General features: G+C 37.3%; 1 protein-coding gene across 1 annotated transcript; it reads left to right on the top strand.

Moving 5' to 3' along the window:
* The first annotated feature begins 9,280 nt into the window (after positions 1 to 9,280).
* On the top strand, positions 9,281 to 13,561 carry LOC133803355 (jacalin-related lectin 3-like). The gene is made up of 10 exons (XM_062241364.1): positions 9,281 to 9,430; positions 9,612 to 10,235; positions 10,657 to 10,794; positions 10,910 to 11,047; positions 11,179 to 11,292; positions 11,652 to 11,762; positions 11,849 to 12,088; positions 12,211 to 12,534; positions 12,639 to 12,905; positions 13,014 to 13,561. Exons 1-10 carry the CDS (start codon positions 9,428 to 9,430, stop codon positions 13,320 to 13,322), a joined length of 2,268 nt encoding a protein of 755 aa, XP_062097348.1. The 5' UTR covers positions 9,281 to 9,427; the 3' UTR covers positions 13,323 to 13,561.
* The last annotated feature ends 2,668 nt before the right edge of the window (positions 13,562 to 16,229 follow it).

The raw sequence follows: 16,229 nt of genomic DNA, 5'->3' as shown, positions 1-16,229 counted from the left end.
GTACAATAACATTTACTAGGCGACTATCGGAATGGCTCCGTATGAGATGCTTTATCGGAGGAAGTGCAGATCGCCTATCCATTGGGATGAGACAGGTGAGAGAAGATATTTGGGTCCTGAGATGGTTCAGAGGACCAATAAGGCGATTGAGAAGATTAGAGCTTGAATGCTCGCCTCTCAGAGTTGCCAGAAGAGTTACTCAGACTTGAGACGCAGAAGTGTAGAGTTTTAGGTTGGTGACCATGTGTTTCTTAGGGTTTCACCTTTGAGGGGAGTGAAACGGTTTGGTGTTCAGGGCAAGCTGAGCCCTAGGTTTGTTGGCCCCTTCGAGATTCTAGAACGGGTTGGAGAGGTAGCTTACAGGTTGGCAGTGCCTCCAGCCTTATCAGGGGTTCATAATGTTTTTCACGTGTCCATGCCCCGGAAGTATGTATCGGATTCGACGCATGTACTGAGTTATGAGAATTTGGAGCTGGACCAGGATCTGTCATATAAGGAGAAACCAGTTCAGATTCTCGACGGGAAGGATAAAGTCTTGCGGAGCAAGACCATCGCCTTGGTTAAAGTACTGTGGAGGAACAACAAAGTTGAGGAGGCGACGTGGGAACTTGAATCAGCGATGCAAGAGCGGTATCCCAAGTTGTCCAGGTAATTTCGAGGATGAAATTTTTGTGAGGAGGGGATAGTTGTAGCGTCCCAAATTTGCTAATAAGGCTCAGGGCCTTGATTAGCGTGCCTAGAGGGCAATAAGTGATTTATTATCTTAATGTGTGAATTTGATGAATATGGGATTAGAAATGCATGTTTAGGTCAATTAAATATGCATGTGGGCCCCGTTTGGTTGTTAGGGGCATGTTTGTAATTTTAGCCCGTTGAGGGCATAAATGTAATTATTTTGATATGTTTTTGATATATCTATATTGCACGATCCGAGACAACCCTAGGGAGCGGTTAGCTAGAAAGTCACAACAGGGTCGAATACCCAACTCGGGGCGAGTCGAAGGGTATTTTGGGCATTGGACGTTATATGGGGTTATCGGGTTATGGAAATAAATATTTGGAGATATATTTGAAGTTAGAATGTTTAGGAGGGAATATTGGGGAAATTTACCATTTTGCACTCCGGGACATTTTTGGTACCCCGAGCCTTTGAAATAACCTTGGAGACTTAAGTTAAATAAAACAAAGTGAGGAAACACTTAGAAACTAAGGAACCGACCCTTTCTCTCTCTATCTCTCGGTTATTTCTTCTCTCTTGGGAGTTTGGTGAAATCTAACTAGAAGCTAAGGATTTTAAGCTGGGATCTTGGGGGATTGAAGCTTGGAGCTTAGGAGATTAACTCAGAGACTTAATCAAGCAAAGGTAACCTCTTAACTTGATGAATTATATTGGTTTCCTGCCGGTATTTCAGAGGCTTCCATGTGGGATAGGTGATGGCTCATTCTAGAGTTTTAGATGGGATTTGGGGTTAACTTTTGTTAGGTTTTGTTGCTGAGATTGTGGTAGAACTTCTGTGATGATTAGTTTGAATTGTTGGATTGATTTTGGGGTAAATTGGCTTGGTTTTAGAGGTAAAAATGGAGGATTTTTCTCGGTTCGAAGGGTCAGGCCGCTGCATTGTTCTTGCTGAGCCGCGACCCTCTAGAACGAGTTGGAGGCCTGGAAGAGGGGCGGGCCGCGACACACCTTAGCTTGGGTCGCAGTGCGCCTTCCCTGTTTTGGGGTTGGGGGTCTTTGGTTGAGATGGGTCGCGGCATAGGTTCATGGGGCCGCGACACTTAGTGCATTTTTGGGCTTTAAAGAAGTTTTAGGCTCGGGAATCCAAAAGCTAAGGCTCCAGATGGATTTTATCACCCGAATTGATAGAATTCATGGTCCCGGAGACTAGAATTATGATCCAAAGCTATTTAATGGATTAGAACTTAATGGATGGATATTGTTGATATGTTGTGGCTAGGCTTTCAGCGAGGCTCGGACTAGGAAACTGTGCTCGGGACATAGGTAAGAAAACTGCTGTACCCGTAGAGCAGGGCAAGGCCCTATAATTTGTGTTGCGGGGCACACCCCTATATGATTGTGTTGCAGGGCGTAGCCCCATTAAGTGTGTTTATATGTGTTTAATTATTTGTTTAACTATGCTATGTGTGCATATATGTGAATGAACGACAAGAGCCGGGAACGGCGAAGGCCGAGAACCGCAAGGGGCCGGGAGCAGCGTTTAACATGCGGAGTGCGAGTTTCTAGGGCGAGACCCTAAAGGATACCTGGGATATCCTTACGGTGTAGACCGCGAACCCAGGACCTGGTAAATTTCCTGGGACGGCATGGCCATATGTGTTTAGCCTGTTGGCGGCTTAATTATATGTTGAATGTTAAATATGCATATGTTATCTCTTTGTGAGAGTTTTCTTGCTGGGCTTCCGCTCACGAGTGCTCTATGGTGCAGGTAAGGGTAAGGGGAAAGTCGACCAACCATGAGTACGGAGAGCGTGAAGCGGCGCATACATGTTTGGCCAGCCTGGCTTCCACAACCAGGGGTATTTTTGGGAGATCCTTGTATTAAACCTAGTTTTGTTGTTTAGTCGATTTTAATCATATTTTGGAATTGTAATTATTTCTAAACAGTATTTTGGGATGCCGAATGTTAAACACTTTAAAATTTTCGATGGATGATTGTATTTTCAAATTATGTGACTTAGCTTGTGGTTTAGCTACACTTTTGTCTTAAAACCTTGATTAGCGAGTTACTTGCACATTTTAAACTCACTTAGTAACAACTCTAAGGCAGTAGGGCATTACAGTGTAACAATTATCCAAAGAGCGAGAACCTTTACGAACAATGTCACCACTTTGATTTACAACATTACACTCATCATGCGAAAAATTAACAAAGAAACGTTGGTCACAAATTTGGCTTATGCTAATTAAGTTAGCTTTCAGTCCATCAACAAGAAGAACATTTTTTAGTTTTGGTAACCCTTCAATGTTTAGGGTACCTTTTCCTAAAATGTTTCTTGTCATCCCATCCCCAATAGTTACTATTCCACATTTCAAAGATTTCAAGTTGGTGAGTATGCTTGTAACATCCCAAAAATGCTAATAAGACTTAGTGCCTTGATTGATTAAATGTGTGACTACATGGCATACATGATTTATATGATAATATGAATATATATGAATGTTTATGTGTATTAAATATGCATGTGGGCCTGTTCTTGTTAATAAGAGCATATTTGTAATTTTGGTCGTTGAAGGCATGAATGTGATTATATGTGTTAAATGATTGGGATCACATTATTATGTGGATATATTTGTAGTATTCGGCTTGAGGCAATCCTAGTGAGCGGATTAGCGGAATAATCACAACGGGGTCTAATACCCGGCTCGGGGTGAGCCTAGGGGTATTTCGGGGACTTAGTGCATATTTGGAAATTATTGGTTAACGGACAATTATTTGGTGATTAGTTGGGTATGTCGGGATTAAATGAGAACTTATAGGACCACTTGAGGATTAGCAGGAAATGCGATAAAATGACGGGTTTTCCCTTAAGGGCAATAGAGGGCTGAGATAACACTAGGGGTATTTTGGTTTTTGTACTAGGGGATATACTTAGAAAACTTTAGGAATTAGCCAGAAACATCAGACCAACCTCTCTCTCTCCATCACTCTCATTTCTCTCTCTCTTTCCAAGCCTTGGGAAATATTTGGAGTTTTGGTGAATTCAAGGGGAAGGATTGAGTTTTTCTGCAGATTTGGAGCAAGGATCACTGGAGAATAAGCTCATGGTCGGAATCATCATCAAGGTAAGCTCTAAGTCTTGATTTCATGATGAAATTTTTCTGTTAATATATGTTTTGAGTTGGGTTTGGTTTTAGCTTGAATTTTAGAATTGGGATAGTATTCTTGGCTAGATGTTGGGATAATTATGATGTTTATGAGGTGTGAGTGGGAGTTCTGGAAACAATTCTGGGTTTAGGCGTTGAATTGAGAATGAATTAAGGAATTAGGTTGAGGAAAATGTAGTGAAAATATGCAGGTTTTTCTGGGTTTTAGGCTCGAACAACGACCCTGTTCTGTAGGCGCCACGGCCCGTGTGTGCGAAGAGGCCGGGAGCCTCTGAATTTTTGCCCAGGCATCGCGACGCAGGTTGAGGCGCACTGCCGCTCGCGTCCCCTAGAAGAGAACCTCGGGGCTCTCTAACTTGTAATGCGTTGCGACCTTAAGGGGCGAGCCGCAGTTCTAATTGAGAGAAATAGCCAAATTAGGTTTTTGGGCTCGAGAACTTAGACCTAAATGCTCGGGAAGGATTCTACTAGCCGGTTTAGTAGAATTCGAGGTCCCGAAGGCTAGTATGTTATTCTAAATCTTTTAATTTGTTTAGGTTTCAATGGTTATCCATTATCGCTTTGTGACTAAGGTTACCGCTAAGGCTCGGGGTTGAGGATCGTGCTCGGGACCGTCTCACACTTGCATCTCGGGACTCGAGGTAAGAAAACTGCACCCGGGTTGTGGATGGGGCTTAAACCCCTATTAACAAACATATTATGATTGTGAGTATATTTGTATCTGAAAATATCTGAATAGGCATGCTTGTATATGCTACCTTCAACTTCTTGTTGTGCAATGCGTATTTGTGATTATATTTGTTTAAAGGTCGACCTAAGGGTGCTTGGGACCGATATCAAGCATGCGGAACACAGCCCGGCCTAAGGGTGTCAGGGTCGACTATAAGACTAAAGGACTCAACCTAAGGGCGTCGGGCCTGAACATTATACAATAAACAGAAGTGTTATTTGCACTTAAGTAATTGTATTGACTGACGTGATTGGTTTATGTGTTTGCTGAGTTGAATATTATTGTTAAGCTTATTGCTCATATCCCGCTGTTGATTGAGCTTATTGACCTAAGTTTTACTGTGCATTTACTATTGCTTATTTTTGCTTGTTGAATTAAGTTTTCTTGTTGAGCCTTGGCTCACGGGTGCTATGTGGTGCAGGTAAGGGAAAGGGAAAGTTGGACCAGCTGTGAGTTGGAGAGCTTTAGGGGCGGTGTGTACATCAGCAGCTGCTCGACCGCAACGGCCGAGGGTTACACAGGAACTAGAACAAAATTTTATTTTGCCATTTAGGTTGGCTTTTGTTGTAATCATTTTGAGGGTTGTAATTGCCTTGTAAACACCATTTTTGGGATCCCGTGTACCAACTCCTATTTTTAATGAAAGTCAACTATTTTATGATCAAAATCTTTTAACCTTAATTCGATAATTACCTTAGTAACACCTTTATGTACAAACGACTTGATTAGCAAGTCCTGCACTATTTAAAATACACAATGTAATGGTCTTGGCTATCCAGGGCCTTACAATGTTGACATTACCTGTCATATGTCTTGAACAACCACTATCAAAGTACCATGAACTAGATGCATGTATTTTATGACATGCAAAAGTAGCCAAACAAAGTGAGTTATTTTTCTTGACCCATATTGTTTTTTATTTTGAATTTCTTTTGGTCAAGAATTGATTCATGCTACCAAAGTCTTTAACATAATTATTTTTAAACAAATTCAACATAGAAAAATACTTAGGTCTTATGTGTCCTTTCATACCGCAAAAATGACAAATTGTCCAATTTTTGTCTTCGGAGAAATTCTCTTTAGTTGTAGATCTCTGAAGGGCCACTATGTGTTCTCCGAAGAACCACTTGTTCCTGCAAAATGGTTAGTTGTCACAATAGAAAGATAAGTTACAGATTTTACAAAAACCGTTTTCTTAAAGGATTCAGATCCATTAGATCCTGATCCACTGAAATCATCAGCTCTTTTACCTGCAGAGAGAACATCATCCAAAATTCTAGATCTAGAATTAAGCATTTTGACACATTTTTCCATAAGATCAATTTCTTTACTCAAAGAATTAATTTCATTATTTTTGGAGGCAATAATCAATTCAAGTTCTTTAATTTTTTTTCAATTGATTTCTTGTTAGTGCTAGCTATTAATCGATTCTCAGAGCAAACTTTTAGCCATTGATCATACATAGTCTTGTAAGAATATTTCAATGACTCCTCATCTAAGTCAGATTCATCAGAGTCAATGTTAGATTCTTCATCATTCTGAACAGAATTATTAAGGCATACCAAATCCTTAGAATCAACTGAAGAGAAAAATATACCTTTGTGAACAGAGGTTAAGGCAACACTATTGTCTTCCTCATCACTCTATTTAGAGTCTTGATCACTCCAAGTAGCTACCATGACTTTCTTTTTCTTTAAGGTATTGGCACACTCAGATTGAATGTGTCCAAATCCTTCACATTCCCTGCACTGAATACCATTTTTGTTAGTTTCAAAGGGTTTAGAAAAATTACCTTTCGAGTTTTTGAATATGGCCTTTTTGTTTCCCAATTTCTTTATGTACTTTGGAAATTTTTTTGTTAACAAGGTCATCTCACTAGCCTCATCATCCAAACATTCCTTCTTATCTCTGGAAGATTTCATGGCAATAGATTTTTCCTTAATTTCTTCTACTTTACCTTTTTGTCTGATTTGGTGATTTAGTTCAAAAGTTCGAAGTGAACCCATTAATTCTTCTACTTTTATTTTGTCAAGATCTTTTGCTTCCTCAATTGCAGAAAGCTTAGTCTAAAACCTATCAGAAAGAACTCTAACAATTTTTCGGATCAAAACATTATCTTCAACTTTCTCACCAAGAGCAATATTTGACAATTTTTCATAAAATTCGGTGAGGGTTTCATTTTCAAATTTTGTTGTGAGCATAACAAGCCTAGAACACTTAACATCAACAGTTCCTTCAAATTGGGTTTGAAGGATTTGCCAAGCATCTTTGGCCAAAACACGTGAAGAAATCAATTTAATGTAACCTTCACCAACACCATTAAAAATAGCATGCGATGTTTTATAATTGTAACTGGACAATTTATCATCAGCATCAGTCCAATCAAGTTCAGATTTTACCTTAGTTATGTCATTGATTTCTGCTGGAGGAGTCCAACCACTTAACACTGCTCTTCAAGCCTTTTCATCTTGAGATTTGATGAAGGCTCTTATTCTAACTTTCCAATATGGATAGTTAGAATCATTGAGTAAAGGGGGCGAGTTATGGAACCTCCTTCTGTGAAGAAAGACATTGCAATAACAAGAACAACTAACAGAATAAACAAAGATCACACTCAGAAATGAGTGACCCGCTCTGATACCACATGAAATTCCGTTTTTTAGTAATTACCAAATTAATTAAGGTGAGAAATGGTAATTAAATGTTGAAATAGATTTTGGATCTGTCGGGATAGAATAAGAACTTGTCACGACAGAAAATGAACACAACGAAATTTTAAAAGGTTCGAAAACACTTTCGAATAACCTACGCCTTTGGGCCATGACAAGAGAATAAAACCAATTAATAAAGAATCACAAGTACAAAATATTGACTAAACAAAACAAGACTCCCTCTTGAGATTTGTCGCAACTTTGTTGTACTTCTCTACACTAATCTAATTTTGTTTGAAATGCCCAATCCACTTGAATTGCCTTCAATGGCCAGCGAGTGCTTGCATCCTCCCGACGCAAGACTTGTAAAAATATTCTCCCGAAGACTATAAGAATTGTGTTCAAATTTCAACTTGTATTTACTCATGAATGTGGTATAGACTCACCACAAAACTAAACACTCATTTTACTACAAGAACACTTGAATACAAACTATGAACCCTCAAAAATATTACAATTCACTTATATAACTATACACTGAGAAATTCCATTTTTCTCAAGGCCCTAGAAGCTTATTAATAGAGACAATTTCGTGCTCAGAAAGGCTGAGAAAGAATCTCTAATAAAAGCAAGAATATTTGAAGATATTCTTGATTAATGAATATTTTCCATTTTTAGTTGATTCTGATCCGACAGACACAGATTTTGTGGGAACAACTAATACCTGCGTCAGATTAAATTTATCAAGATAGAAATAACAATTAATTCCTTCAAAGATTGTATTTCCTGAAGTTTATTATCTTAAGCTGTACAAAAATCAATAGACAAATATTCCATAAATTAATTTAAATAAGCACATAATATTTTCTTGATAAAACCAAGATACAAATTCTTTTTATTTACATATTGTGAGAATATCAAACTAATTAAGGAATTATTTACAAATCTTAAAATTAATCAAAGATGTTAATTCTGAAAATCACAATAAAAAAATTTTTAAATCATCTTGTAAATAAAAATATATCTCTATAAAATTTGTCAATTTTAAGATTTATAGAATATATATATATAATCACATCATTCATTATAGTTTATTATATTCAAATAAAAAGGTACAAACCAATTAAAACAAATGCACATTAGAATTTACAAGTTAATTATGAGCTCTAATAACTTGAAAAGTATCCAGATTTAGGATTAGTTAACCAAAAATAGCTACTAATAACATTTAGTTGAATATTACCCACTTTTTTAATCACATTCCCCATATTACCCTTAAAACACTACTAGAAGTCTAATGTAAAAATCTCAATCTCTGCCTCTGTCGTGCTATTTACTTCCCACTAGTTCAATATGAAATGAGAGGGATATAATAAGTATGTTAATGAAATATTAGGTATTAAGGTCAAAATCTAAAATAATTGGTGAAAATGAAAGAGATTGCTTTAAATTGGGTACTACATCTAATTTCTACCTTTTTATTAATTGGGGAATTATTTCAAAATCGAAAGATGTATGTAACCAATTGGACTCAATGCAGTACATGGGACTTTTTTTTTAAAAAAAAATATTCTAGTCCTAAGAAAATGCTTTAAAAATTCATTTATAAAAAGAAAAAAAAACAATTGCGTTGGTATTAATCCAAAACGTACGTGTATGGATGAAAATCATATTGCAGAGTATCGTTCCAGAAAGAAAAATAATTGATGGCATCGAATGGACATTTTATGCGTTTCGAACATTTTTGAAGGGTCAAGTTGGCACTTTCTGTGAAGATTCGTGTTCTTGATAGATTAGATTCTTCTTCTTCTTTTCGGTTGTTTTATTGTAAGACTAATGAGCAATTTTTCACGAATAACTATTTACGAATACTGAGATTTTTATCATATAGGGAGTTATTTATTAATTCATGTTTAGACGTGATTGATTTTGGCGTACAAAGTTAATATATGCGCACTAGTATTTTTTTTTATTAAAGAATTATAAGTATATGTATATCGATTTATAGATATAGCATGGAAAAATTTATCATGAATAGTATTGGAATTTGGTATCTCAGTTTCATCCATCACCCAAATACATTTTCTCTAATATATATATACATACACACACAAACACCTCCCAACGATATCTTCAACTTGGCATTTGAAGACTTCTTCACTTAGTCGCACAGTAATTTTCTCCATTTATTGAAAAACTATGGTAAGCTATTTTAGATGTTCAAATTTTTTCTTCCTTTTCTGCTTGTATTCCGTTATGCCTAGATATATTATAATAGATACACATACATATAATAATGCCTAACTTTCATGTCACTGACAAACATATAATATGACTAATACATGCATGTATAAGTGTAACATAAATATGTTATTAAGTACAGAGTTATTTAGAGGGAAACGAGAAGAGCAACAAGTCAGGTGGGCCATGGGGAGGAGAGTGTGGTGGCCGCTGGGACGACGGCGTTTACTGCTCCGTAAGGCAAATAATAATCAGCCATGGAGCCGTAATAGATTCCATCCAGATCGAGTACGACACGAGGGGTTGCTCCCTTTGGTCGGAGAAGCACGGCGGGAGTGGCGGAGTCAAAACTGACAAAGTCAAGCTTGACTACCCAGACGAGTACCTCATCTCCATCAGTGGTTACTTTGGGAGTGTCAGCGACTGCGGGCCCGTCGTGATCCGATCCCTTGCTTTCGAGACCAACAAAAGAAGATTTGGGCCTTATGGCTTTCAAAAAGGTACCCACTTCTCCTTTTCGTTGACTGGTGCTAAGATCGTGGGCTTTCATGGCCGAACTACTGGTCTTCACTTGGATGCTATCGGTGTGTATGTCAAGCCATTTTTGAACATTAGAACGGTCCAAACCCAGACTGCCCAGAACCGAACAGGACTTGGAGCTGGTGGTGGTGGCGGAAACAAGGCGTTTGATATCATGGTTGCAGTCAGAGAAAAAATGGATAACATGTTTATATCCGATGGCGGTTTCATTGGAAAGAACGAACAGGTACGTGTACATTTACCATAAATTTTTCTTTTCCGTTACAGGTCATTAACTGTGATATATCATAGATACTTGATGATGACATGATGTCTATGCATATATAGTAAGGATAAGGTGGATAGCATAGCATGACTACACGTAATTTTTACACCAAATCATTACACATATCTATATCATTACACATATCTATATCATTTATATGTGGAAAGACTTTTTAACTTGTTAAAATTCATCTTAAATTAAATCAATGTGATTGGTTGGAAAAATTTACCACATAACTATGTATAATATTTTGTTATAAAAAATGGACATGAGTGTAATATTTAATGTAAATATCATATCGCTACTCTATATATAATTAGTTTAATTTCTAGCGAGATACTTTAAGTGTACAGTGTTATATTAATTGCTTGTGAATTTGCAGGCATTTGCAACTGGTCATGAGGGTGTGAAAGGGAGTGGGTACCACAGACAAGTTGGAAAAGAGAAAGAAAACTATATGATTATGCCGCCTAATCATACTTATAGTGAAGAAACTGAACATTATTCCAATGATCACAGTGTGAGCATATGTCAATTTAGTTTATTTTATCCTAACAATATAACTCGTGTGATTAAAATATTTTGGAGGCTAACGCTAACTATACCATACATACCTTTGCATCGCGTCCATGTAGGGGTTTTACGGACACAATGAATCACCAATGAAAGGGTACCCTGCACATATGGGAAGACCTGTAAAAGAATTCGACCATTACAACATGGATGCAAATCATGATCGTCGCCGCTACAGCGAATATGAAGCCAAGGAAAAGGTGACCTATAATCTCTAACATATATATATATATATGTATATGTATATATTATGTCTAATACTAAATAAATGTTAAAAATACTGGAGTAACACCAACATACAACTATTTCATCATATTGGCCAATTTCGTAGGTGTATGGAGCAAAAGGACGCCCAAATCCAAAGTACAGTATTGATGATGATCAAGGTTATGCTCTTCCACCTGAACGGGGCATATATAGAGAATATGAAACAAAAGAGACTAAGGTGTGTAAAACTCCTAATTTATGCAACGTTTTCTATTTTTATTGTTGGGAATTAACAGTTATAACTATATCATTAATTTTCAATTGATTAATGATTGAGATACATAATTTTTGCATTATGCGTGAGTATTATTAACGATCTCAGGAAAAGACCCATGCTTCACTTTAGATAAATAGTAGGTTGAAAAAAAAAGGTCAAAGTACACTATTTGTCAAAAGAACAATTGATGTAATATCAGATTTCACATATTTTGCTGTAAGCTCTCGTATATAGCAATTTTCTTTTAATTTACTTACAAACCACCTTTTTATATGCTGTGATATCAATGTAACCGAGATGACTACCCATGAAAATTTCAGTTGTATGGTGGTGGGAGCGGAGCAGAGAAGGATTACGCAAACATGAGGCGAACAGAGGGTTTGTTCGGGCAAAACAGAGACTTTAGCGATTATGAAATTACTAAAGAGAAGGTAAGCATGAGTACAGTTCGATTTTGTTCAACCAACCAAATTCAACTCTATTAATATATTATGGTGACTGATTCTCTTGATTTCAGTTGTACCAGTCTAGTGCCCAAATTCCGAATCGGCCACAAGGTGTAAAACAAGCTGTGTCGTATGGACCTTGGGGTGGTACTGGGGGAATGTTATTTGACGATGGAGTGTATACAGGAGTTCGAGAAATCCATATAGCACGCTCTGGGGGTGTCGTTTCCATTAAAGTTTGTTACGACATGAATGGCCGGGCGGTTTGGGGAAACAAGAATGGTGGAAATGGAGGGTTCAGGTTGGACAAGGTGATTACTGAGTAGTAGCTACTAGATAGTATAGTATAGTACTAAAATATTAAATAAACTATATTGTAAGATTGGAGTTGGACTAACTTTTCAGAGTTGATGTTTTGTGATTAATGAATCAGATAGCTTTTGACTACCCACATGAGTACTTGACTCACATAAGTGGATATTACGGGTCATTGATCTTAAGAGGGCCAACTGTGATCAAATCCCTGACCTTCTTCACCAACAAGAAGAAGTACGGTCCTTTCGGGGATGAACAAGGATTACCCTTTTCCTCTGGCCAGAAAGATGGAATTGTCGTTGGATTTCATGGCAAACAAGGTTGGTTTGTGGACAGCATAGGAGTCCATGTCCTTAATGTCGTAGAAGGAAAGTATTCACTACCTAGGCCTAGTTTCGACATTAATTCCACAGTGACCGACATCAGATATGGTCACGACCAGGTAAAACAAAAGTTGTATATTAACATTGAATTACAAGAGCACAATATATAAGCTAAAGTACTCATGCATATTACTATATGATCTTACAATGAATTCATGGCAAGGTTGTTTCAACGCCGGTGAAAGTGCCGATTCCGTTGGGTCAAGGGCTGCGGCCAGCCATGATCTCAGGGCCGACGGGTGCATGTGGCTCAGGGCCTTGGGGCGGAGATGGTGGTAAGCCATGGGATGATGGAGTCTTCACAGGGATTAGGAAGATCTTCTTGACAAAAGGAGAAGCCATTCTCTCTATTCAAATAGAGTATGATCGCAATGGCCAATCCATGTGGTCTGTTAAGCATGGAAACAACAACGATGGTAGCTGTCATGTGGTAATACAATTTGTTTTCCTGCTATAATATAAATGGATCTGACAAATTGTATAATTTATATGTAATATTAGATGATAATTGATTGTATTTTTCTAAAATGGCATGTAGATTCAATTTGAGTATCCACACGAAGTGTTGACTGGCATGAGTGGATATTATGGACCGGTTATGGGAGACGCATGCAAGATTGTAGTGAAGTCCTTGACTTTCTACACCAATAGAGGAAGGTACGGGCCATTTGGGGAGGAGATGGGCACATATTTCACTTCTCCAAGAAACGAAGGCAAAATAGTTGGGTTCCATGGAAAGAGTGGCTCCCATCTTTATGCCATTGGAGCTCATATGCAGCCCTGGTACCAGGATAGGTCTGCCGAGCAAGGACCCATCAAAATGATTCTCAACAAAATCTTCGCTTAGAAATAGTAATACTACGTACTCCTAGTACCTACCCTGTCTAGTGGGTCGGCACCTAGCTATATGTTTGTATGGTGTTTCTTAACTAAAATGATACGCAAACTAGTCACTTCCAGTGCAATAATGTACTCTTACCGTGGGGAAAATGAGTCAAATAAGGAAAGAAGCATCTCTATATTGTAATGAAGCAGTATGCTGGCGAATGCACTGAAGATATATATATTTATGATTTTATATGCGTACACTGTATGGTCTGCTACATGACAGTATCATACATAGCCAATTGATATCACTGCCTATTGCTACTACTATTAGATTACAAAAGACGATGAACAATGGTTAAAATTATGAAGAAAAAAAATTAAAATAATGAAAAATTAATAGTGTAATATCTTTGTAAAATTTGGCTGACTTTTTATTAAATATATTTTTTCCAATTTTATGATAATTTCGAAATTCTATCTATGGTAATTAGTGGAATTTGTAATTTTGGCTAAGAATGAATTTTACATTAAATGTGTTATATATATATATTCAAGTTTCTTTATTTAATTATGACAACTTTGTCTATAATAAAGGTGTCTAATATAGAATTTATCACTGCATATCTTTCATGATTTTATTTGATTTAATTTAAGTAAACTCAAGTATCTTTGTGCCTAAGTAAGTTCAGTTTCGAAATGAATCTGGTTTGGGATTAAGTCCACATTCATCCATTTTTTTATGCTACAATATGATCTCCTGTTACATTCAGAATTTTTGCAGTAAAGATAATTGAGAGTTATTTTTAGAAACTCTCTTATTTGTTATGATTGTGATCAAGAACGAGATTGGCTTCCCTTAAGATTTCCTAAACTCTATAAATATCATACTTAAGCAGCAACTAATCTCACATCTTCACCATTCTAACATTTCATATTTTGAAGAGTTCTTTTTTATGTAAAAAGTAGTCTTTATTGAACTATCTCTTTGTTTGTTTGTTTGTTTGTTTGTTTTGCTTTGTGTTGTTTATTCTTAAACATATCACAAAGCTTGTGAACGTGACATACAATCTTCGAGAGAAGATTTCTATAAGTCTCACTTCGGGAGGAAGCGAGCACTCGTCAATATCAGAAGGGATTTCATGTTCTTGGTGTTTATCAAAATTAGATTATTAAAATAGATAACTTCAAGGTTGCGACAAAGATTTAGAGGGATTCTAAGCTTGTACAAGTAAATTTCTTATTGTATTCTTGAGACTTTACTAATTGATTTTATCTCCGAGCGTTGTCCCATAAACTAGGTTTTCTAAACCACGTAAAAAACTTCTTGTGTCACGTTACTTTTAGTTTGCTTACTTTCTGTTCATTTATTCTAATTCATCAACAATTTGTCCTGATACATTAGAATATCTATCTAATCAAACAATTGTATAACTATTCCGCATTAATTAAATTGTTTGATAAATTCAGCTTGTAATCTTCAAAAACATAATTTCAATTGGTATCAGAGCGTGTAACGTCCCAAATTACCTAATAAGGCTTAGTGTAACGCCCTACTAACCAGGGACCGTTATACTATGTATTTTAAATAGTGCTAAACTCGTTAAACGAGTCATTTGGCCATAATCGTGTAACTAAATGTGATTAACGATTTAGGGTTAAAAATTTTGGTCAAAGATACAAACATTTCACTAAAACGTTTACTGTATACATTGGGATCCCAAAATACATTTAAAATGTTAATTACAATAAAATATTTACAACCAGCCGACCTAAGCGGAAAAATAGGGTTTAACCCTAGTTCCTCTTTAAACTGGAACTAGGGTTAAACCCTCGGCCGTGGTGGTCGAGCAACCGCATATGTACACATCGTCACCTAAGCTCTCCAACTCAAGGATGGTCCAGCTTTCTTTTACCTTTACCTGCACCGTATAGCACTCGTGAGTCGAGGCTCAGCAAGAAAACTCGAACATGCTCATAAGCATATAATCACATGTCACCAAATCATAATAAGCATGACTAGCAGTAATAACCCTATTCATGCATACAGACAAGTACAAATAAATGATTATGGGGTCCTGCGCCCTGAATAAATGACTGGGGTCTTGTGCCCTGAATAAATGACTGTTAAGTCAATCTGGGGTCCTGCGCCCTAAGCCGTCTGACGTTCCAGTCACCTGAGCCTTTTAGCCATGACTCTGAGTAACTAGCCTTATACTAGCCAAGCGCTTTAGTTTTCTTCGACCAATAGGTCAGTCGAGCATGTAATGCTGATGTTGATTAGATCTAATCATATCGACCAGCGTTCAATGTGCTATTGTCACTCTTGACTTATAAGTCAATTCCATACGACCAACACTCAGTACTATTGCCGATCATGAATAATAAGTCAGAGCTTCACGACCAGCAATACACACCATTTTCGTTAATAAGTCAGTGCCATGCTCAGATAAACAATGTATTCAAGCATTCACAATGCAATAGATAACAGAATATAGAGCATTCGACATACTTCAGCAAAAATAACAAGCATAATTATGACCATGCACATTTACAGAGACTCAAGCTCTAATTCATTCCATATTCAACAGTTAAGTCATACCATATTCACATGCATCACATACTGGGTGCAGTTTTCTTACCTTTAGCCCAAGCACAAGTTACCAATGAACGACCCTCGAGCACGATTCTGTCCCGAGCCCTAACGGTAACCTAGGCATAACCATAAAATAATAATCTCATAAGATTCAATCCTTAAAAAGAAACTCTGGGACCATTCTCATGCTCCTGGGACTTCCAATCCACCCAACGGGGTAGTGGAACCATCCCTCGAGCCCCCAAAGTCCTCCCAAGCCATAAAAATGGGCTTTGCTGAAACAGGTATAGCACCGGGCGCCGTGGATAGCGATGGGGCGCTACCCAAGTCAGA

Source organism: Humulus lupulus, chromosome X (genome assembly GCF_963169125.1).
Source record: "Humulus lupulus chromosome X, drHumLupu1.1, whole genome shotgun sequence".
Lineage (NCBI taxonomy): Eukaryota > Viridiplantae > Streptophyta > Magnoliopsida > Rosales > Cannabaceae > Humulus > Humulus lupulus.
This window is presented reverse-complemented; position numbering and strand designations above follow the sequence as displayed.